Consider the following 25,906-nt stretch of genomic DNA (forward strand, 5'->3'; position numbering starts at 1 on the left):
ATAGAACAACTTTATTACTTTGTTACTATTACTTCATGATTTGCATTATTACTGCAATGAATAGGTAGAAAATTAATAAGATTTTAAATGATATTTAAACCTGATTTTTATTCTTATTTAATTTTTTATTTAATGATATTCAATCCTGATTTGCATCAAGGAAAAAAAGAAAATGATTAATAAAGTAGATATGATGGGACTTTATGATACAAAAAAGGGAAAGCTTGTAGTAATTTGACATACATCCTTGATTCCTCAGTATATATGCATAAGTTCTCCTTTGAAAGACAAATCAATTAGTTGAGTTTGTTTATTATATAAACAAAGACAACAGGAAACATTTCATGACACACTTCAATACACATATCTTTTGCAGAGGATCTGGATGTAAAGAAATTTTAAGAACTTAAGATCACTCATTTAAATGCATGTTATACTTTAAGACTTGGAAACTTCAAGCCAAATTAGAAAAAAATATAACTAAGAAGTAAGAAACCAGAGGCAAAAGACTTGTAGAATACATAGAAGCCTCATGCCTATATAGATGCGATGAATATTTCAGTTAGAGGAGAATCCAAATGCCATAGATATCATAATCCTAATTAACATCTATAAAAATGAAATTGATTATATTTTTTGAGATTAGTCAGTGAAGTGGAAGTTAAATATTGATCAGCTATTTTTATGTAGGCAAACCACCAAATTATTGGAACAAAGATTAAAGTCAACATCAAATTAGAATTAAGGAAAAAATGAGAAAATAGGGATCACAATTGAAACAACACAACCTGACCTATTTAAATAAGTTTATGATGCTAAAAAAATAGAAAAATGATAAAAAAACATATAAATTATAATGTAAAGCGTAATGAATTTGGAGTCATAATAAGATGTAAATTCAAATTCTGTCATTGACACATACTAGGTGATTATCACAGGCAAATCACAATCTTTCTAATACTAGAAAATGGGGAAAACATCTATAATATTTATTTCACAGTTATCATTAAGATAACATGAGAAAATTTATATAAAGCATAACTTTATAAACATTAAAGTACAAAATAAATGTTACTAATTATTTATCATCATCATCACATTGCCATTTCCTAGGAAAGTTTAACTGACATAAATCAATTATCATAATTATGATATCAAAAGATACAAGATATTGCTTCAGACAGCAATATTTGATCTTCCAAAGTGGAGAGATAGCAACCAAAGGGAATAATAGTTTAAAATATATAATTTTAATATCATTAAATCATTACTGATTAGAGAAATACAAATTAAAACAACTTTGAAATGCCATTTTATTTACTGGATTAGCAAACTAAAATGAGAGAAGAAGAAAGTATCAGATGTTGGAAGGGATGTGGAAAAGCTAGAGTACTGATTCATTTTTGTTGAAATTGTGAATGATCCAACCATTCTGGAGAGCAATCTGGAATTATGAGAAAAGTTATTGAACTATTTGATTCAGCAATACTACTACAAATTCTATTTCCAAAGATTAAGGAAAATGATCTATATGTTCTAAAATATTTATGGTACCTCTCTTTGTGGTGATAAAGAATTTAAATGGAGGGAATGTCTATCAACTGGGGAATGGTTGAATAAGTTGTAGATGATTATGATAGAATACAACTGTGCTATAAGAAATGATGAACTCAATTTTAGAAAAACATGGAAAGACTTGCACGAAGTAATAAAGAGTGAAATGAGGAGAACCAAAAGAATACTGAGTATAGTTATAGCAATATTACTTTAAGGACAAATTAGAACAAATATGTAATTTTGACTATTGGAAATATTCAAATTAATTATAAAGGACATGTGAAGAAAGATAACATCTTCACCAAGAGAAAGAATTGATAAACAGATGTATAGAAAACTATAACTGTATAATTATATACAATACATACATGTGTGAACACACAGAGATATTTATATGTGTATATATGTACACCTACACACCTATTTGTGTCTAAATGTACTTATCTCTAGGAAGAAAAAAGAGGAAAAAGGAATTTACATGATAATTTTGTTGCATATTTTAAAGGAATAGCAAATTGTATATAGTAGATTTGCAGTTTCAAGTGAAATCATCCTTTTTTTTTAAAATAGACTGTTGTGGAAATACTTGGCTTATTCCTTAAATTAAAAAAATAAAACAATCACCTAATTTTGTCTTATTTTTGGAGTTGTTTCTTCTGCAAATGATCAAATTACATAAGAGTTCCTGAAATATATCACTAGAGATATAGTAGAGTTACAAATATGTTCTGCAGAATAAATTGATATTTTTCCAGTCCATGTTAGTTTAGAAAGATAGAAAGGTATTCAGACATTGGGATGGGGACTGAAGAGGACACCTGTGTAGAGTAGCAGTAGCAGTTTAGCAGAGATTTAGCAGTCAGTAGTATGATAGGAGTGGGAATAATTCCAGCATACAGGGATGGTGAGGGATGTGAACACCAAAGCAAGAAAGGCTTAAGCAGAAAAAGCTCCAAGGTCACCATTGTACTAGCACGGTCAACAAAAGCAGCCCAAATCAGGATCACACTAGATTTAGCAGCTACTACATTAAAGAAATGGAGGTGTTAGAAATATATTTTGAAAGGAAAAGAATCTTTAATTATAATAAGCTACCTAACAAAATGTAGTATAATCCTATGGGGGAAAATTGACATTTAATGAAATATAAGACTTTCAAATATTTCTAATGAAATGACAAGATCTGAATATGAAATTTGATATTTAAAAACAAGACTCAAGAAAAACATAAAAGGTAAACACAAGGAAGAAATAACAAGGGACTAAACAAGGTTATGCAGTTTACATTCTTAGGTGAAGAAGAGATATATATAATTCTGCAGAATTTTATCATCATGAGAACTCAGACAAAATGTTATTAGACAAAAGATCTGGATGTGATTTTATTATGTGGGGATGACCTCCAAAGAAGAATCTTAGGGTGGGGAAAGAGGAATGTGCTAAAAGAGGGAGAAAGGAGAGGAAGAATGGAGAATATTGCTTCACATAAATGAGGCATGAAAGGAAAAATTTATACAATGAAAAGGGCAATGGGGGTAGTGATACAAAAGGCTATGCTCAAACTTCACTGTCATCTGAACTATTTCAAAGAGGAAAGAATAAACAAACATTGGGGCACAAAAGGTCATCTTACACAATAGGGTAATGGGAGAGATGGGGTCAAAAGAAAAGGGGAATAGAAGACAGAAAGGTATATTGAGGGAAGCACTGGTCAGAAGCAAAACGAATTCATTAGCAGTAAAAAAATATAAGAAAATATTATGAAGGAAATATAAAAGTTAGCAATTATAATTGTGAATATGAATGGATTAAATTCATCCATAAAAACAGAAAGATATATGTGGAGTTAAAATAAGGAACCACAAAGAATTTACTATATTTCAGTTGTTTAAAAAGAAGATAAGGAAAGTCATCATGATCTCAAAAGAAAAGCAAAATTGGATTTTATTTAAAGACAAAAACAGAAAAAAATTTTTTTGAGAAAAGGCATCATAGAAAAATACATAATATTAATACTGAATATGTATGTATCAAATGGCATGGCATACAAATTCTTAAAAGAAAAGTTCAATGAGTTTCAAGAAAGAAAGAGTAACTCTATACTAGTGGGGGATCCCAATTTTCCCCTTTCAGAGCTACATAACTCTAATAACAAAGTTGACATAGAAATCAAGGAGATTAATAGACTTTTGTAAAAGTTAGATATGATAAATCTCTGGAGAATATTGAATGAAGATAAAAAAACAGCATACAAATTTCTCAATTGTGCATGGAACATCACAAAAAATGACCATAAAAATCTCACAAACAACTGCAGAAAAATTAAATTTAAGGACCAAAATTTAATGAAACATTAAATTTAATAAAGGGCATCCTTTAGTAGAACAGATTAAAAATTAATTTAAAAATTAAATAACAATAAAAAGATTAAAAAGAGCCCCTTAATGGATGAATTATAGAAACAATCAACAAATGACAAAAATGATCAAAATTTGGGGGATTAAGTCAAAGCAGTTTTTAGGATCTCTAAATGGGTATATCAATAAAAGAAGGGATAGATAAATGCAACTAAAAAAGTTCAAAAATAGCAAATTAAAAGGCCCAATTAAGCATCAATATAGAAATTTTGAAGCTCAAAGAAGATATAAAGAAAACTGAAAGTTTAAAAAAAAGCATTAAATTAATAATAAACGCAGGAGCTGACACTTGGCTGGGGGAGGGAAAGCAAAATAAATCATTTGCTAATTAAGGTAATGTAATGTAAAACAAACAAACAAACTAAGTATAAGAATGAAAAAAGTGAATTTCACAACTAATAAAGAGGTAATAAAAGCAATTATTTGGAGTGTTTTTGTCCAACTATATGTCAATTAAACTGACAATCTGAATGAAATTAGATAGTTACAAAATATAAATTGCTCAGATTAACAGAACAGAAAATAGAATACTTTAAAATGCTATCTTAGAAAACAGAAATAGAATAAGCCATAAATGGACTTGCTAAGGAAAAAACACCAAGATCAAACACATTAATTAATTTTAGGAAACATTAATTCCAATATTACATAAACTATTTGAAAAAATAAGTAAAAAAAAAAAATCCCGCCAAATGCCTTTTATGATACAAATATTGTCTTCAAATCTAAATCAGATAAAGAAAACTATAAACTAATTTCCCTAATCAATATTAATACATTTTAAAAGAAATACTAGCAAGAAAATCACAATAATAAATCACAAAGATCTTATACTCCTAGGCTTGATTTATACGAAGAATGAAGGACTTGTTCAATATTCACAAAGCCATAAGCATAATTGACCATGTCAACAACAAAAACAACAAAAATCTCAAGTTTAATTCAAGAGATGCAGAAACAGCTTTTATTTTTATTTTTTTTTTAATTTTTAAAAATTTTATTTTTTTTAATCCCTAGGGGTAGGGTAATTTGAACTCTAATCTGATTTTTTTATTATAGCTTTTTATTTACAAAATATAAGCATGGGTAATTTTACAGCATTGACAATTGCCAAACCTTTTATTCCAATTTTTCCCCCGTTTCCCCCCACTCCCTCCCTCAGATGGCAGATTGACCAACACATGTTAAATATGTTAAAATAAAAATTAAATACAATATATGTATACATGCCCATACAGTTATTTTTCTGTACAAAAAGAATCAGACTTTGAAATAGTGTACAATTAGCCTGTGAAGGAAATCAAAAATGCAGGCGGACAAAAATAGAGGGATTGGGAATTCTATGTAGTGGTTCATAGTCATCTCCCAGAGTTCTTTTGCTAGGTGTAGCTGGTTCAATTAATTACTGCTCCAATGGAACTGATTTGGTTCATCTCATTATTGAAGATGTCCATATCCATCAGAATTGATCATCATATAGTATTGTTATTGAAGTATATAATGATCTCCTGGTCCTGCTCATTTCACTCAGCATCAGTTCATGTAAGTCTCTCAAGGCCTTTCTGAAATCATCCTGCTGGTCATTTCTTACAGAACAATAATATTCCATAATATTCATATACCACAATTTGTTCAGCTATCCTCCAATTGATAGGCATCCACTCAGTTTCCAGTTTCTGGCCAATACAAAGAGGGCTGTCACAAAAATTCTTGCACATACAGGTAGTTCCCTTTCCCTTCTTTAAAATCTCTTTCAGATATAAGCCCAGCGGGAACACTGCTGGATCAAAGGTTATGCACAGTTTGATAACTTTTTGAGTATAGTTCCAAATTGCTCTCCAGAATGGCTAGATGTATTCAAAATTCCTGCAATAATGTATCAGTGTCTCTGTTTTCCCATATCCCCTCCAACATTGCACATTATCTTTCCCTGTCATTCTAGCCAATCTGACAGGTGAGTAGTAGCATCTCAGAGTTGTCTTAATTTGCATTTCTCTGATTAATAATGACTTGGAGCATCTTTTCATATGGCTAGAAATAGTTTCAATGTCTTCATCTGTTCATATCCTTTGACCATTTATCAATTGGAGAATGGCTTGATTTCTTATAAATTAGAGTCAATTTCTCTATATATTTTGGAAATGAGGCCTTTATCAGAATCTTTGACTGTAAAAATGTTTTTCCAGTTTATTGCTTCCCTTCTAATCTTATCTGCATCAGTTTTGTTTGTACAAAAACTGTGCAGAAAAAGCTTTTGACAAAATACATTTATTCCTGATAATACCACTGTAAAGCACAAGAAGAAATGGAGCTTTCCTTGAAATGAAAAGTAGTTATGTAACAAAAAATCAAGAGCAATCAAGTAAATAAAGGGGATAAGCTAGAAGTCTTTCCAATAGTATAGTAAAAATGTCTACTATCACCATTATGATTCAATATTGTACAAGAAATGCCAGCTATCGTAATAAAAAAGAAAAAGAAACTAAAGGAATAAGCCTAGGCAGGGAGGAAACAAAACCATTGTTTACCTATAGAATCTTAGAGAGTCAAATATAAAATTTATCAAAAAAGGAATTCTTTTTGCAGAAGTTTAAGAGTATAAAACAAACTCACAAAAGTCATCAGCATTTCTGAATATTACTAAATAAATTAATTAGGAGGAAACTCAATAAAAATTCCATTTAAAATAACTACAGAGAGCTACCTACATGAGACTATCTATCAATTCATACAAATCTTTGTAATTTTATAATTACAAAACGCCTTTTACACAACTAGCCAGATCTAAATAATTTGAAGAATAAAAATCACTCATGCCAATAAGAATAAAAATTATGTCTGAATAAATTAACTTATTTATTCAGTGACATAACAATCAAACTACCAAAGTGGTACTTTATAGAGCTAGAGAAATAAAAACAAAATTCCTCTGAAAGATCAAATGGCCAAAAATAACAGGGAATAAAATAGGAAGGAAAGGAGAATTAGTTATACTAGACAAAGTTATTTGGTATTAAGGAAGAAATAGAGAGAATCTGATCAGTAGAGCCAATCAGGAACACTATATACAGAAACAAATGAGCATAGCAAGCTTGTGTTTGATAAATCCAAAGTTCCCAGCTATTAGGGCAATAAACTCATTACTTGACAAAAATTGCTGGGAAAATTAGAAAAGAATGTGACAAAAACTAGGTATAGACCAACATCTCATATTGAACAAGATAAGTTCAAAATGTGTTTATGATTTAGACATAAATATATCAGCACAGCAGGGATGAAATTATTTGTCAGATCTATGGCTAGTGGAAGAGTTTCTCTCCAAGGAACACAGGGAGAGATTCAGGAGAGATAAAATGGATAATTTTGATTACATAAAATTTAAGGTTTTATATAATAATAAAAATAATGCAGCTAAAATTTAAAAAGAAGCTAGAAATTGGAAGATTTGTTAGTAAATTTCTCAAAAAGTCTTATTTCTCAAATATATAGGCAATTGAACCAAATTTATTAGAATAAGAGATATCCAATTGATAAATGGACAAAAAACAAATATGCACTTTTCAGAGGAAGGAATCAAAGTTATCAATAACCATAATCACAATTAATTAGAAAAATGAAATTTTAAACAATTTTGAAGTATCATCTCATACCTATTATATTGACTGACTGACCAAAAAAAAAAAAATAGAAAAAAGAAAAAAGAAAAAGAAATGCTGGAGGGGATGTGAGAAAATAGATTTACTTATACATTATTATTGGTGGAGCTGTGAACCTGGTCCAATAATTTTGAAAGCAATTTGGAACTATTTCCAGAAGGCTATTAAACTGTGCATATCATATCCTTTAACCCTAGCAATGCTGCTTTTAGAATTAAAAATCAAAGAGAAAAAATAAATTACAAAACTAGAACCATTCCTCATAAGATCAGTGGTGAAAATATTTACAATATTGTATTAGAATAATTACAATAATATTACAATATTGTATTAGAAATGTTAGCTTTGGCAATAAAAGGAGAAAAAGAGATTAAAGGAATTAGAGTAGGTAATGAGGAAACCAAATGCAGATGATATGCAGATGATATTTGCAGATGATATGATGGTATTCATAGAGAACCCCAAAGATTCAACTAAAAAACTACTAGATACAATCCACAACTTTAGCAACATTTCAGGATACAAAATAGCTCCACATAAATCATCAGCATTTTTATATTTTACCAACAAATTTCAGCAGCAAGAGATACAAAGAAAAATTCCATTTAAAATAACTGTCTACAATATAAAATATTTGGGAGTCTATTTGCCAAGGCAAAGTCAGGAACTATATGAACACAACTATAAAGCACTTTCCACACAAAGAAAGTCAGCTCTAATCAATTGGCAAAATATCAAGGGTGGAGTGAATGTAATAAAAATAACAATACTATCTAAATTAATCTATTTATTCAGTGCCATACCAATCAAACTCCCAAGAAATTATTTTACAGATCTAGAAAAAATAATAACTTAGTTCATGTGAACAAAAGGTCAAGAATTGCAAGGGAATTAATGAAAAAAAATGCAAATGAAGGTGGCCTAGCTGTGCCAGACCTAAAACTATATAAAACAATGGTCATCGAAACCATTTGGTACTGGCTAAGAAACAGAGTAGTTGATCAGTGGAATAGGTTAGGTTCACAAGACAAAATAGTCAATAACTACCATAATCTAGTGTTTGATGAACCTCAAGATCCCAGCTTTTGGGATAAGAAGTCATTATTTGTTGGGAAAATTGTTGGGAAAATTGGAAACTATGACAGAAACTAGACAATCACCTATGCCTAACACCATACACCAAATAAGATCAAAATTGGTTCATGATTTAGACATAAAAGAGTGATATTATAGGCAAATTAGAAGATAGTTTACCTCTCAAATCTGTGGAGAATGAAGGAATTTGTGACTAAAGAAGAACTGAAGCTCATTGTTGAAGACAAAATAGATTATTTTGATTACATTAAGTTTTTTTAAAAAAATTTCATTCAACCAAAACTAATGCAGAACAATTGGAAGGGAAGCAATAAATTGGGAAAACATTTTTATATTCAAAGGTTCTGATAAAGACCTCATTTCTAAACTATATAGAGAATTGACTCAAATTTATAAGAATTCAAGCCATTCTCTAATTGATAAATGGTCAATGGATCTGAATAGACAATTTTCAGATGAAGAAATTGAAACCATTTTTAGTCATATGAAAAAGTGCTCTAAATCACTATTGGTCAGAGAAATGCAATTAAGACAACCTTCTCAGATTGGCTAATATGATAATGACGAATGTTGGAGGGGATATGGGAAAACTGGGACACTAATACATTATTGGTGGGAGTTGTGAACTGATTCAACCATTCTGGAGAGCAATTTGGAACTATGCCCAAAAGACTATCAAAATGTGCATACCCTTTGATCCAATAGTGTTTCTACTGGGCTTATATCCTAAAGAGATCTTAAAGGAAGGAAAGGGACCTATGCATATATATATATATATATATATATATATATATATATATATATATATATATATATTTATATATCTTGTAAATAAAAAGGTATAATTTTAAAAAAAAGAATGGTTTCATTCAAAAGAACTACAACAACAATAAAAATAGCAACAATGATGCATTTATAGTGTTTTTTAAAGATACACAAAATGCTTGTAATGTACCAGACACTGGGCTAAAGACTGGGGATACCAAAAAAAAATGTTTGTCGCAGCCCATTTTGTAGTGGCAAGAAACTGGAGACTGAGTGGAATCCCATCAGTTGGAGAATGGCTAAATAAGTTATGGTATATGGATGTTATGGAATATTATTGTTCTATAAAAAATGATCAGCAGGATGATTTCAGAGAAGCCTGAAGAAAATTACATGAACTGATGCTAAGTTAAATGAGCAGAACCAGGAAATCATTGTACACAGTAACAAGAAGATTATACAATGATCAGTTCTGATGGATTTGGCTCTTTTGAGATGATTGATGCCAGTTCCAATGATCTTGTGATGAAGAAAACCATCTATATCCAGAGGGAGGATTATGGGAAACTAAATGTGGTTCACAACATAGCATTTTCATTCTTTTTGTTATTGTTTGCTTTTCTTTTCTTTTCTTTCTAAATTTTTCCCTTTTTGATTCTGATTTTTCTTGTGCAGCAAGATAATTGTATAAATATGTATGCACATATTGGATTTAACTTATATTTTTACCATGTTTATTATATATTGGATTACTTGACAGCTTGGGGAGGGGGTGGAGAGAAGGGAGAAAAATTGGAACACAAAGTTTTGTAAGAGTCAATGTTGAAAAATTGTCCATGCATATATTTTGAAAAAAAAAAACTTAAATTTTTTTTGAAAATTAAAAAAAATAATTATAGCAGCTACTTTTTTGGTGATAAAGAATTGGACATTAGGAGGATGCCTATGAATTGAGGAATGACTAACCTAGTTGTAACATATAAACACAACTTAATTGTCATGATATACTATTATGCAATAGGAAATGATGAAAGGTATGACTTGAGAAAAACCTAGGGCAACCATATGAATAGAAGTGAAGTGATGTGAGCAGAGTTAGAACAAACCCCACAATAATAGAAATATTGTAAAGGTTTTCAACTTTGAAAGACTTTGCAAATGATAAAAAATTACCACAATTCCAACAGACTTATTATGATGAAACATGCTCTCCATAGCCAGATAGAGTATGCTAGATGGTAAACTCAGTACTGGATGAAAGATTATTTTTTCTCTTATTTTCTTGCCCTCTTTTTTGGGAACATGACTAATAGGATAATTTGTTTTGCATGACTAATTTGTCATTGTTCAGTTATTTCAGTAATTTCTGACTCTGTAACCTCATATGGTTTTCTTGGTAAAGGTATTAATGTGGCTTGTCATTTTCTTCTCTAGCTCATTTTACAAATGAAGAAATTGAGACAAATCAGATTTAATGATTTGCCCAGGATCACATAACTGGTAAATGTCTGAAACCACATTTGAACTCAGGTCTTCTTGACTTTAGGTTCAGCAATATATCTACTGTGCCACCTGATTGCCTATTGTGTGACTATACATAAGTTTATTAAATTTGGATTTTTATGTTTTCTCATAGGATGGAAAACAGATAAAGAAAGAGATACAATTTAGAACTGAAGAAAAAATAATAAAAAATGTCTATGCTTTAAAAATAAATAAAAATACAATTAAAAGTAAATCAAATGTTACAATGTTTAAAAACAAACCTTTATAGATGAGCTTTCCTAGTTGCACTTGAATGTAATTTATTTAATCCAAATTAATTGTAAACTAATTGAAAGTGAAGTGTAATGGCCCATTACAATGAAGGATTTTGTTTTCTGCTTTGCAACATAAAACATTAAAGAAAGTTGCAAAGATTTTATACTTAGTGAATATTACAAATAAATCATTTGAAAGAAGATGGGTTTAAGGAACAAAGAATATCATGTAGAAATTGAAAGCATTACATAAAAAAAAAAGTAAGGATCTGAATATTTCTACACATGGAATTTAGCCAAGGGCTTTACACAAAAACTGTGTATTTCACTAACCAAATTCAAAAGGTTTGAAAACTGCTGTAAAGGATCTCTTATGCTTCCAAAATGTATATATTACCTGATAAATTGCTTCATCACAAGCATTCTGCAGACCAAGGTTGATCATGGTGTTCTGTAAAGTACGTCCCATGTAAAATTCCAATGAAAGATAATAAACTCTCTGAAACAAAGAATAACAGAGGGATTTTTTATAGGGGAACATTATTATGACTTTTTTAAAAATAAAAGTGTGAGATGCTGAATCATCAACAAAAGAGAAAAAATTGCTTGTCAATATTTGTGCACATTAATTTTTTGATGTATAAAACTGATTAATCTTCTAAAACATGATATGTTGTAAATGTTGTAATTTTTTGTAATGTTGTAATTTTTGCACTCTTTTTGGGTTTCATGTAAAATGATGTGATAATACTTGCACTATTTTAAAGTAGATAACTTCCTTGTATATATTTACTTGTTGGTTCTCACATTTGATTGTAAACTCCCTCAGGGAACACAGGGAAATTTTTTTTTTGGTATCCCCAGTCTTTAGCCCAGTATCTGGTACATTACAAGCATTTTGTGTATCTTAAAAAAAACACTATAAATGCATCATTGTTGCTGTTTTTATTGTTGTTGTAGTTCTTTTGGATGTAACCATTCTTTTTTAAATTATACCTTTTTATTTACAAGATATATGCATGGGTAATTTTTCAGCATTGACAGTTGCAAAATCTTTTGTTCCAACTTTTCCCCTCCTTCTCCCTACCCCCTCCTCCAGATGGCAGGTTAACCAATACATGCGAAATACATTAAAGTATAAGTTAAATACAATACATGTATACATGTTCATACAGTTATTTTGCTGTGCAAAAAGAATCGGACTTTGAAATAGTGTACAATTAGCCTGTGAAGGAAGGCGGACAAAAATAGAGAGATTGGGAATTCTTTCACTGGGTGTAGCTGGTTCAATTCATTACTGCTCTATTGGAACAGATTTGGATTGGATTGGATCATTGTTGGAGAGGGCCACGTCCATCAGAATTGATCATCATATAGTATTGTTGTTGAAGTATATAATGATCTCCTAGTCCTACTCATTTCATTCAGCATAAGTTCATGTAAGTCTCTCAAGGCCTTTCTGAAATCATCCTGCTGGTCATTTCTTACAGAACAATAATATTCCATAATATTCATATACCACAATTTATTCAGCCAATCTCCAATTGATGGGCATCCACTCAGTTTCCAGTTTCTGGCCACTACAAAGAGGGCTGCCACAAACATTTTTGCACATACAGGTCCCTTTCCCTTCTTTAAAATCTCTTTGGGATGTAAGCCCAGTAGTAACACTGCTTGATCAAAGGGTATGCACAATTTGATAACTTTTTTGAGTATAGGAATGAAACCATTCTAATAGTAGTATTAGGTTTTACTATGGGGGAGAAGGGACAATTATTTCCCTTTTACCGATGACAAGGTAATTTCAGTCTTACAAAATTTTCTGAAAAACTATTATGATATCTTATCTTTACACCTGCACAAAAAACCCTCATCAACACTTAATAAAATTCCTTTTGAAAACCTTTTGTAGCATCCTTATAAAAGGTCTAATTAGTTCCTAAAAGGAGTATGACAATTTATATAATAAAAACAATATTGTAACGATGAATATCTTTGGAAGATTTAAGAACATTGAACAGCATAATGACCGTCTACAATTTCAGATTTATCAGATGAGTCACAGTACTCACCTGCATTTCTACTCCAATTTATTAGTACTGCTTTAGAATGAAGGAAATTCCTTTTGTGGCCTCTCAGTCTCAACAGAAGTTGAGGTCCCAAAGTCTTAAACTTACAAATCTGCCATCAAAGGTAGGAAAGTCCTAGGCCCAATTGTTTACTTGTGCTCAGGTAAAGATATACTATCTTTGGAAGGAGAAATTTCCATCTCCTCTTTCTTGCTTGCTTACATCCTTAATGAATAATATAGTATCTATCACAATTCAAGCACCTTACTAAGTGCTTATTTATGTAAATAATAATGATGATGTTTACCATTACCAATGGGGGGATAGTGAATTCTCTAGTTTAAAACATGTGGGCTATATTTCAAGTGCAAATAGATATCATTTCTGCCAGATGAGAGAGGATAACTGGGGCATAGACTTACTAACAGTGTCAAAAGCTGAAAAGAGGTCATGAAGTTCGAAGAGTGGAAAAAAAGTCATTAGATGTGGCAATTAGGAAATTATAAGCAACTTTGGAGAGAATAGTTTCAGCTCAATGATAGACTATAAAGAGTTAATAAAAGAGTCAGATGAAAGAAAGTAGTGGCATTGATAATAGATGGCCTCTAATTAGTTGCAACAGAAAGAAGAGATATCAGATGACACCTAGTGGACTGGATGGGGATGGAGACAACATGGGCATGATTGTAGGCAACAGGAAAGCATCAAGTAAATGGGAAGATGGGAAGACACTAGTGAGAGTGGTTGGTCAAGTCATCTGTTAAAAAAAATGGATGGAATGGAATTATTTGCATATGTAGAGGAGTGTATCTTGGCAAAGAGATTTACACTTTTATGTGAAATAGGAGTGAAGGATGAGATAATTGCAAAAGACATCAGACTGAGAGAAGAAAAGGGACAAGGGAGAAGATGGAGCTCACAGAGAATGAATTCCGTTTTTTTCCCCCCCAGTGAAATATAAGGCATTATTCTCACTTGAGAAGACAAAGAGGTAGCAATGGGAGGTTTGAAGAGGGAGAAAAAGGCTTAGAAAATCTACTATGGTGAGTAGAATAGAGAATCAATCAGGGAGCTATAAAAAGATTGTCTTGCTGCATTGATGATCCAGTCGACATTACAGAACACAAATCTGTAATGTGTCCAATTAACAGTCAATGATTGAAGTCAGAGGATACTTAGCTTAATCCAAGGCTGGGATTTGACAGCACAAAGTTTTTGATAAGAAAAAGTAGTAAGGGATTCAAGAAAATAAAACAGTGTAAAGTTGAACTGGTAGGCAAATTGAACTAGGAGGCAAATAGAGATTAAAGTATTTAAGACTATGTTTGGACTCTGTTCTTCTTGCCTGTGAGCCAAGCACTCTATCAACCATGTTTTCTACCTTCCTCTAAGCTTTCATGTTATCTTACTGGGATCTAGGCTTTTACACCACTTCCTGATCATGTCTTTAGCATGCTGTTTATATTCTGGACATGTCTTCTTTTTTGCATGCTTGTATTTGCATTCCTAATGCATAGCATAGTGCCTGGCACATTTTAAGAATTTAATAATTGTTTTGTTTAAATAATAATAATAAGTATTATGACATTAAATATAGTAAAACATGCATAACATTACATATACCTTTCAAAAATATATCAATAAAACAATTGTAATAATGTATCACATAATAAAATGTGCAATTCATATACAAGACAGCAACAAGACTACAAAATACAAAACATTACATATAATCCATTAATAAATTCTAACTGCACAGGTAGTTACTTCTTCTACAATATATTAGTCTAGTGGAAAAAATGGTTGTCCTTTTGCGATGCATTGGTAATTCTGTACATATCTGAACTTGCTGAGTTACTAAGATACATAGGCTAGATGTTCTTATTTCTAAGTTTTACAGATAGTCTTTTTCCTGGTTGTTTCTGTAAGTGAGGTTTTACATAAGAAAGGTGCTGTCTGTTGGTTGAGTTCTTTCCCTTTGATTAAATTAAGATCTTCCTTTATTTTAGATAAAAATATTATGTTTGATTTACATAAAGCTATGTTTTTTTCTCTATTTTTTTGTTTGTTTGTTTGTTTGTTTATTTGTTTTGTTTGTTTTTAGTATCTCTGTGCTTACCAGAAAGCAAACTGAGCTTCAGTATCCTTGAACTACTATATCAATGTATTGGCTTCTTTTAATAGTTTTTTTTTTTTAATATAAGGTAAAGATTTGTTTTAACATCTAGTTATTTCTTTATATCTGAAAGATAAACATCTTGATTTTTTTGAACATGTGTCTGTTCCACTTAAATTTCCATTTTTTCTTAAGATGAGAAATCTTAGTTTCAAGGTTTTTTTCTTTCCTTCAAAAATATGGTTATAATTTACAGCTGTTTTTCTTCAGTTTCTATTTCAAATTTTTCCAATATTTTCTGGACCTTAGAATCTTTCAGCAAAATTCTATTGTCTTGTTTATGAACTCTTAAGAACTTGGACACAATACCATTATTTATTTCTCAGTACTGGTTCATTGGTAATAGTTTCCTCTGAATTAAGTGCTAATTCTCATTTCAAATATACCTTAATGTTAGGATTCTTACAAGGTGCTAATCATTGGAATGGATATAATTATCTAATTTAGCATGGTACTTAACAATTCTCTAGTTCAGTAATGTATTTACTAGAATTCCATGAGATTCACATCTTTAAGAGAGCATACTTTTAAGGAGCTCCCACAAGCCCAGGGAGTACCCACAAGCCCATTCTCTGGGAGGATATAGAGAGTCAGGATTCAGACAAGGGGAGAATTTTGGGGGAAGCTCGAGGAGATTCAGAGCCAAGATTCAATGGATTCACAAGTCCAGGAGATTCATAAGTCTAAAGGAAAAGCCTTCTCATGGACTTCTGGGAGATTCAGAACTAGGACTGACTTCCAGGAGATTCACAACACAGAAATCCACAATCCCACACTCTTAGAGAGAGAGTCAGATTCATTCCATTTTCAACCTTTGTGCTGGCTGGAGGCTTTTGGATTCAGAGGGAGCTAGAGGCTGAAGCTGGAAGAGACAAAGGACTATTAGCAAGAGCTCTTGGGAACCAAGGAGAGAGATAGGCTTCTATTAAAGCTAGCCGGACCCCAGGAAAAGATTCAAAACTTTGAAGGACACAATAAAGGATCTGGACTTTAACTCCTGGCTGCATTTTGGGATTATTGAACTGAACTGAAGCCAAGCCTGTCTCCAAAAACTCCCCAAAGAAACCTGCTCCAAGAGAAAGATTACATTTTAGAGAAACAGAACATTACACCTTAGTTATTTATGGAAATCTAACTCATAATTATCACAGAAAATAATTCTGCTTCTCAAATTACCTCAGTGGTGTGGTCTTATAACCAGTTGTCACAATCTGACTAATGATTAGGCTATGTCTACTGTTTGCAGGATCTGGTATGACCTGTACCTATGACCTGTACCTCGTCCCATCTGAATTTCACAATGCCAATTTCTTAGAATTTAGTTTCTCACACACTAACTTTATAGTCACTTTCCAAATTTACCCATTCAGGTCACAGTTGTAAACAAAATGATTCTGGTTTTTTGGCCATACTTTCCAGAAAGTGATCTTCAGTCAGCCTATTGCTTTATGACCTTTGTTCTCTTGGCCATTTGTTTTCAAAAGTATTATGATTTTAGTCAGGATTCCATATTTCAACAGATTCTCTGTAAACTTCTGTCTTTAAAATTATGTTGTTAATTCAGCTTTCTTGCTATTATCTACACAAGAGTACATATTATATTATTACTCAAAATTTATTTTTCTTAAATTGAGCTACTCAATACACTTTTAGCCCATTACTCAAAATTCTCATTTTTCCCCTACTAACTGCTTACAATTGTATTTATTATAAATGCCTTTAGCCCAGACAACCTTTTCCTATAAATTATTCTGACTATCTTAATGTTGTATTATCTACTTATTTAATAAATTTGGATGTCACTTCCCTTTTGCTCTGAATGAAATTACTGAATTTCATCATTTGCATAAGGCCCAAAGGGATATTCTGGTTTCTGTTAAGCAGTCTCAACATATGCTTTTATGGGTTTGTTAATTTGAGGTTTTTTTTTTTTTTTCTATGAAACCTCAGAAACAGGTCTTTTGATAGTTTCTACCAAACTATACACTTTGATTATCAGTCTTTTACTCCATAACACAAGCGATAAAACCTCTACTGATTTTTTTTTTTCAGGAAGAGATCCTGTATGGAGAAGATTCCAAAATGGGCTTATAACACTTTATGTAATATAATAAATAAATAATGTCACACTTTCTATATATTAAGCATCTTTCACTGACTTTTTGTGCCACTCAACTTTTCTTCTAGCAAATCTTTATTGTGTAAGACAATTCAATTTTTAAAATTAAGTCCTATTCAGAGAAGGTTTAAAGACCAATTATTAGGTAGTAACACTACTTAATTATTTTAGAAATATTTAGATGATCACAACACCTGATGGTTTTCAAGGGAGTAAGAGAATAACTTCTTTTTAAAAATTAAAATTTAATTTTTCAGAGCAAAACACTTCCCTGTTTCTTCCTCCCTTCACATCAGTTAAGAATGAAAGAAAAAAAACAAAACCTTATTCCATGTATATGTTCAAGCAAAAAATAAATTTCTGCACTGACCACATTTAAAAGAAAAAAAAGTGTGTATTATTTGGTACTCTTAAGTCTTTTCATTCTCTACCAAGAAGTCAGTAGCATTTTTCATGCTCTGGAATTGTGATTGGTTATTATGCTACTGTACAAATTGTTTTCTTTGTTCTGTTTCCTTCAATCTGAATTAATTCACATACTTTTTATAACACAATAGCATTCTATCATATATATCCATATGCCATAACTTGTTCAGTCATTTCCCAATTAATGGGTACTCCATCAGATTTCAATGCTTTGTCACCTGAAAATGCAATGAATATTTTCATCTTTAGTTAAAGTTTGTTTTCCTTAGGGATAATCCCTTCATCAATCTCCGATTCTCTAATTTTCCCTTCCTTCCATTTCCTTATTTACCAACAAAACATATTTACCAATTCAATATATTTGAAATATATTTCAAAGATATTTAAGGTAAGATAATTTCTCCCAACCTTTCTTTCCATTCCCTCCTAAAAGATTCCTCTTTCTCTCATTAATATCTTACAGAACCATTCCAAGACCTATCTAAATAAACTTCCCTATGATCCTTGATGAGAATAGAGTTTAGAGGGAACACATGTGTAATTGAACCATATGATTTTTGGAAAACAATGTTGCATTATTTTATTGTCAGACATTGTAACTATTAGGGATTTTTATTTATTTTTCTTTGTTAGTAAAATGCATTCAATTTGGATGGAATAGGACAGAAATTTTTTGTCTTTTCTAGAAATGATCTTTCACTAAATGATACTTGTATGACCTACTTCACTGATTTATTTTTGAGGAAAAGTTCTATAAACCCTAAAACTATATACCCACAAGAGGGGCATATCCACAAGGATATCGCACTAGCACCTCAACCTTAATAATGTATAAATCTGAGCTTATTATCCATGTCTAAAAACCTAATGTCATTATATTGGGAAATTAAAGGTGATAGAGAAGGAAGAGCCAATTAGTGATCAAGTTTTATTGTATCTACCTCATCTCTCATGTTTGTTTACTTTTTTCTATTCTCACTGCCTGGAAGCAGTGAAGTACATTAGGAAAACCATCAAATTTAGAGTTAGTGGATCCTGGCTTTAACACTAACTGTAATTATTGCCTGTGTCACATTGAACAAGTCACTTATTCTCTCTGTATGTCAATTTTTTCATCTACAAAATGAGATGGTCATTGTCTAGATTCACATTTTTCTTACCATCATGTAAGCCAGAAGTCAAACATGTAACTCAGTAAAGGTAGCCCACAAAATGCCCAGGTAAAACTCAAAGAAGATTAAAATATAATTGGAAAATATTTATTAAAAAATAAAAATATAATAAAACATAAATCATGTTAATATTCTAAGTTAATATACATGGTTTAGCCAATGTACAATTCAGTGGCCCTTTTTTTTCTATTTGAGTTTGACACCACTGATTTAGACTTAACAGATAAGCTTGAATTGCTTTTCTCACACTACTCATATTCCACTCTATTTCTCATACTATTGCCAGAATATTCTCATGTGCAGATGTGTAGTCACATATTTTGGACCTGAAAATCGCCAGAAAGTCCTTATTGTGTACTCATTTAAATTCAAACCCCTTTGATCTTCATTCAATTTTGTCCACAATCTGGTGCCTCCCTGCCTCTCCTGCCTTATTTTGTTTTATTTCCCCAAAGCACTCTATGCAACAGCCAAACCAGAACTGTGTTTTTGTACTTTCACTTATCTTCTTTGTATTTCAAATGTTCTCTTTCTTTTTTTTTTGCTTGCTGCCATCCATTAAAGCTCAATCTCAATGTCATCTTTTCCATAAGATCTTACTTCAGTATCTTCCAGATTTCATATAAGTACTTTGTTCTACATGACCTTAATGTACTAATGTATCCCTATGTTTCTCTATTGAAACTGTTCAAAGACAATGATTTTAAAAATAATGAGGTTAAGGATAAGAGAAGTTAAATGGCTTGGTCAATATAACACAGATAATAAACTGAAAATCTGGAATTCAACCCCAAATGATATAATTTCCGTTTCTAAAATTGTTTCTACTATTATTTTGATGCCCTCTCCTAGACTGGAAAGCTGAACAATGTCAAGGACATTTCTTGCTTACTGTTTGCATTTTAGTTCCGTTTGAGGCAAAATGATAAAGGAACAATACAAAGTTTGAATTATATCTTCTTTATTGTTTTGAGAAAATATTTAATGGAAGAGATGTTCAAAATATTGCCTAAAATTAAAGTTTTGTTGTTTTTTTATCCATATTCCTTAGAAGCCCCATTTCTCAGAGAAAATAAACAGCTGATATGATAAATTATGTAATTTTCCCATCAATCATTCAGAAAAAGATTTAGATCATCCTAAAATTCCCTCCTATAGCTATTGCCTCACAATCAGCTGATTCTCCCATTTCCCTAATCCTTTCAGAAACTGGAAAAATTATAAATATTCCTCTGATTACCTAGCTAATAGGTATGCAGTATAAATGCAAATAGTTACTTCTATTATACATTATAATTGCTCAAATTAAGTTACTTGGATAGTCATACATGAGCTTCATTTTTCCTTATTAGGTTACACTAAATATCCTCTGAGGTTGTTTCCAATTTTAATTCTTATAATGTGATGCTTTACCAGGAGTGAGATCTCCATTTAAAATCATTTTGCTCCATAGGAAGTGAGCACTCGCAAAATGAAGCATTAACAAAATCTATTTGCTAAATAAGTATATGCCCAGTGGAAACAAAATGGGCAAAATATGACTTGGTACAAAGCTTTAACCAATATCAGTTAGGCTACAAAAACTGATATTTTTTCTTGTGATTTCAGGGTCATACTAAATCACTTTAGAAAAATTCATTCCTATTAGAAATAAAAGATTAAATTCGGCTTTGGTGTGATATTCCTGAATTCTAAAGACAGTTTTTTTTTAAGTACAAATAATGCAGCAATTACTGGGAAATTATCTCATTTGATCTAGGGAATAGTACCATCTTTAGCCTAGTGGTACTTCATTGTTATTTCTAGTCATCCTTTGGAGGCCCTGATCCTGATCCAAAGGAGATTGTTCATAGAAGGACAAAAAATTATAGTAATGATATCTTCCATTTTTAAAATAACATTTTATAATTACAAAATACTTTGCTTATACTCTTGTGAGGTACCTAGTACAAGGAGAGTTTCTACTTTATAGATAGGAAAATTGAAGCTTAGACAAGAGAAATGCCTTGTCTAAGGTCACAAAGCCAGCAAATGTCAGAGGCAGGATTTGAAACCAAATTATCTGAATCAAAAGATAATAAGAGTTCATGGGAAAAAACATAACAAAAACAACTTGGTAGTCCAACACCTTCCTTTTACAGATGAGGAAACAGATCCAGAAATGTTTTGTATGACATTTTCAAATATCATCTACTCCATCAAGCCTGCCTTGATCTTTCCTCACCAAATAATACTTTCCCTTCAAACTCACACAACATTTTATTTTGTGTCTTTTCAATGCCCTTATAGAATATATGACTAGCTGTGTATGCACCATATTCTTCCACCTCGTGAAAGGTAAGGTCCATAAAGGTAGCTATCTTTTATTATATGAATTCTTCACCTCCTTCTATTTCCTACTTCAGTGTTTTGCATAAAGGAGATACTTAATGTTTGTTGCATGAAATAAGGAATTTATTAGGGCAAAGATGGGAAGGGATGTGCATGGTAGGTTAAGTCTAGGTTTCAACTGTTTATCCATCTGTAAAGCAGGGATTATTGCCTAAATATTCAAGGTTGGGAGGGAGTAGAGGGAGGGAGGGGAAAATTTGGAAAAATGAATATAAGGGATAATGTTATAAAAAATTACTCATGGATATGTACTGTCAAAAATTTATAAATATAAAATTAATAAAAAATATTCAAGGTTGAGGGGAGGGTGATTTTTTTTTTTTTAGATACTTGAACACACTATATAAATCTCTACCATTATTAGCATGAATGTGTGTGTGGTGTGTGTGTGTGTGTGTGTGTCGTGTGTGTGTGTGTGTTGTCGTGTGTGAATTCACTAATGATTTCCAAAAATTCCTTCGGTACTGAAATTCTGAAATAACAAATTATTTTACAGTAAGAGTAAAATGTGAAATTAGGAAAAAGTAAAGCCTGAAGAGATGAAGTAAATTGCCATTTTACAAGAATTAAGTAGTGGAGATTGTAATCCAAGAAGTCTGTTTGCAAATTCAGCTCTTTCCAACTGAGGCTAGAAGTGCTGCACCAGGAAAGCAGGGCAGCAGAAAAGCATTCAGAAGCGTTAGGATGCAGAGAAGAATAGTGACTCGAAGAGAGGAGTCTTTTTTTTAGTACCTTGGGATGCTTCTCATAGTAGTACTGCTGAGTGCGGATCCAGCGCCCCACTAGGTGGTCACGCACCGTGTGGGCTAAGGCGAAATAATAGTCTCTAGGGGTGGCCACATTCCTATCCTTGACCAGAGTGAAGTGCAAGTGCCGATTAAAACCCTTCTTCAACTCCGCTACGTTCTCAACTCCTACTATGCCACGGATACTAATCTGTTTGCGCTTCTCCTGATCAGTCAAAGGTTTAGCCATGACCGTGGTGTGGAGGTATGTCCACTCCAGAGAGAACTAGAAAAACTTGACTAGCTGAGGGTTATGGTGGTGCAAGTCAGGAGATAGGGCTAGGAGAGAATAAGTTTTGAGGCTCCACCTCTGAGTGGAAGCACTTCTCATTGGTGTTCTACACTGCCCCACCTTCTGCAGAGCCCTAAATTGTGCTATGTCAGAGGAGATCCTTAAGAGGGAAGGGTCTTCAGTCAGATCATATGATTCTTCAAAGAAAAAAAAAATCGGTTTATTGAATGGTGATAAACATTTCTGCTCCTCTGACTCAACCTCCTGTTCCCATAAAGATGTTGCCCCGCTGTGAGAAATAACCTTAACGGTCAAGGGAAGAGGAGGTATTTCTAGTTTTATTGTAACCTGGGTTGCTTTGGACTCCTTTAATTCCCGGAGCTCTGGGAATGAGGATGTCACACAATTCAAAGAACGAAACAATCCTGGAGATTTTCCGGTTCAATCAGCACAACAGAAGGAATATCTGAATGTCTTTTCAGCTATCTTCCCGCCTGAGTTAGTTTTAAATTGATAAAAATCTATGGTGTTTTAAAGGGATCAGATCTTAAAACTGATTTTTTTACTGAAACTTTCCTGCTGAGTCCTCAAATATCACACAAAAAAAACCCAATAGCAACAAAGCATTTGTGAACATATAATTTCGATCCCGTTTAATATTTTCAATTACATGTAAAATAGTTTCCAAATTCATTTTTGTAAGATTTTGAGTTCCATTTTTTTTTCTCCTTCCCTCCTTTTCCTCTCCTCCCTCCTAGACATCAATCAATCTGGTACAGGTTATACATGTACAATACCTATTTCCCTATTAATCATGTTGTGAAAGAAAAATCAGAACAATAGGGAAAAATCATGAGAAAGAAAAAGCAACAACATAAAGTAAAAATAGTATTCTTTGATGTGCATTCAGTCTCCATAGTTCTTTCTTTGAATGTGGATGGAATTTTCCACCCCAAGTCTATTGGAATTGTTTTGGATCACTGTAGTGCTGAGAAGAGCTAAGTCTGTTACAGTTGATCATCACACAATCTTGTTGTTACTGTGTACAAGAACATGTACTTTAAAATATTTTTTTCCAATTTTCTTCTTTTTTATAATAGCTTTTTGTTTTTCAAAACACATGCAAAGATAGTTTTCAACATTCACCCTTGCAAAATCTTGTGCTCCAAATTTTACTTTTTTCCCTACTTACTTTTTTCCTATACAGCAAGTAATGCAACATATGCAATTCTTTTTAACATATTTCCATATTTATCATGCTGCACAAGAAAAATCAAATCAAAGAAAAAAAAAAGTAAGCAAACAACAACAACAAAGGTGAAAATTACTATGTTATGAACCACATTTAGTCCCCATAGTCCTCTCTCTGAATGCAAGTCTATTGAAATTTGCCATTGTTGAAAAAAAGCCAAGCCCCTCACAGTTGATCATTACATAATCTTGTTAATGTGTACACTGTTCTGTTGGCTTTATTCACTTCACTTAGCATTAGTTCATGTAAGTCTCAGCAGTCTGCTGATATTTCTAATTGTAATGCTGGAGAAACTGAGGCAAGATAGAGATATTTTAATATTTACTGGAGGGAGAGTTTGGACTGGCTAAGCCATTTTAGCCAACTGGGAGGATGGGACTATTGTCTCAAAGCATCCAACCCATGAAGAAGGAATTCTAGTGACTCTTTTAGGGCTCCAGAGATTAGGTAAACAAGACAAAGGTGGGTAGAGCATTGGTGAGTGGGAAGTTCCAGAAAAGGACCATAAATTCAGTTCTGACAGGTTGGGGGTGAAGAAGGATCATATATTCTGATAAATTGGGATTCTAGGCGCCACTAAGTCTGGTTCAGAGGGTCCCATCTACGTATTTGAGATAAACCATCTGGAGTTTATGATTCTTTGGAATGCTAGTGATCAAGAGCTCCCAGTCCTATTATTTCAGTCCTAATGGCCAGGAAAGGGGGGTTGCCACCAGGGATACTGAGGAAGAACAATTCAAGGAAACTAAGGCAGAACAATTCAGGGAAACAGAAGCATAACACTGTAGAACAATAATATTGTATCATGTTCATATAACCAGCCATTCCCCAAATGATGGTACCCGCTGCTGCCCTCACCCAACCCAGCGGACCCAGGCTTCGGTACTTGGTATTACTGGTACTGGTAAGCCCTGGGGCCACCCTCCTGGGCAGTCTTTTCCTTTGGCTCGAGCTATAGGAGGCCCCCTTGACACTTGCTGAGGACTGGCAGCTGTTCCTCAACGCTCTGGCCCAAGGCGTTCTGGACCACCACCTGTACAGACGGTGCCCTGCTTTTCTCACTGTTCTCCCTGGGCCTTTACCCTTGCTGGTTACTCTTCTGGAATGTCCTTTTTTGGAAATAGTAACCCCTTCTCCACTCCCTCATCCTGCCACGCATCTCTGGACCCAAGAGGAAGTGTTCTGTGTCTGTTGACGAATTTCATAAGTGTACATTCATTTGGATAAGCTCTTAGAGGTCATCCAGTTCATCCTCATCTTTTAGAGGAAAGCAGTATTGGAGCAGGGAGAGGGCAAGGCCACACAGTGACTGAGCAGAGCTTTTCAATTTCTAGTTCCTTGCCACTACAAAAAGGAATATCTTGTACATATGGGTCCTTTTCCATGATTTTTTTTTTGAGTTACAGACTCAGTAGAGACACTGCTAGACCAAAGCTCTAGCAGTCTGATTTCAAAGGTAGGATTTGAAAGTCCACCATAAAAATGGACATGCAGAGAATGTTAGTGGCAGCCCTTTTTGTAGTGGTCAGACACTGGAAACTGATGCACATCAATTGGAGAATGGCTGAATAAATTGTGATATATGAATATTATGGAATATTATTGTTTGTAAGAAATGACCAACAGGATGATTTCAGAAAGGCCTGGAGAGACTTACATGAACTGATGCTGAATGAAATGAGCAGGACTAGGAGATCATTATATACTTCAACCACAATACTATATGATGATCAATTCTGATGGACGTGGCCCTCTCCAACAATGAGATAAACCAAATCAGTTTCAATGGAGCAGTAATGAATTGAACCAGCTACCCCAGTGAACGAACTTTGGGAGATGACTATGAACCACTACATAGAATTCCCAATCCCTCTATTTTTGTCTGCCTGCATTTTTGATTTCCTTCACAGGCTAACTGTACACTATTTCAAAATCTGATTCTTTTTGTACAGCAAAACAACTGTTTGGACATGTATACATATATTGTATTTAATTTATACTTTAACATATTTAAATGTATTGGTCAACCTGCCA

General features: G+C 32.5%; 1 protein-coding gene across 3 annotated transcripts in view; it reads right to left on the reverse strand.

Annotated features, from left to right (window-relative positions):
- PYGL (glycogen phosphorylase L) overlaps positions 1 to 25,906 on the reverse strand; it is a 126,987-nt gene that overhangs the window by 93,635 nt on the left and 7,446 nt on the right. Inside the window, exons 1-2 of one of the 3 annotated variants that reach the window (XM_074290791.1) lie at positions 22,336 to 22,834; positions 11,648 to 11,749 (exon numbers count right to left, since the gene is read on the reverse strand). In XM_074290791.1, the coding sequence (XP_074146892.1) occupies positions 11,648 to 11,749; positions 22,336 to 22,578 (345 nt within the window). In that variant the 5' untranslated portion in view covers positions 22,579 to 22,834. Of the gene's footprint in view, positions 1 to 11,647; positions 11,750 to 22,335; positions 22,835 to 25,906 lie in introns of those variants that run through there. The other 2 variants (XM_074290790.1, XM_074290792.1) reach the window with 2 other exon arrangements.

The sequence above is a fragment of the Sminthopsis crassicaudata genome, chromosome 2, assembly GCF_048593235.1.
Source record: "Sminthopsis crassicaudata isolate SCR6 chromosome 2, ASM4859323v1, whole genome shotgun sequence".
Classification (NCBI taxonomy): domain Eukaryota; kingdom Metazoa; phylum Chordata; class Mammalia; order Dasyuromorphia; family Dasyuridae; genus Sminthopsis; species Sminthopsis crassicaudata.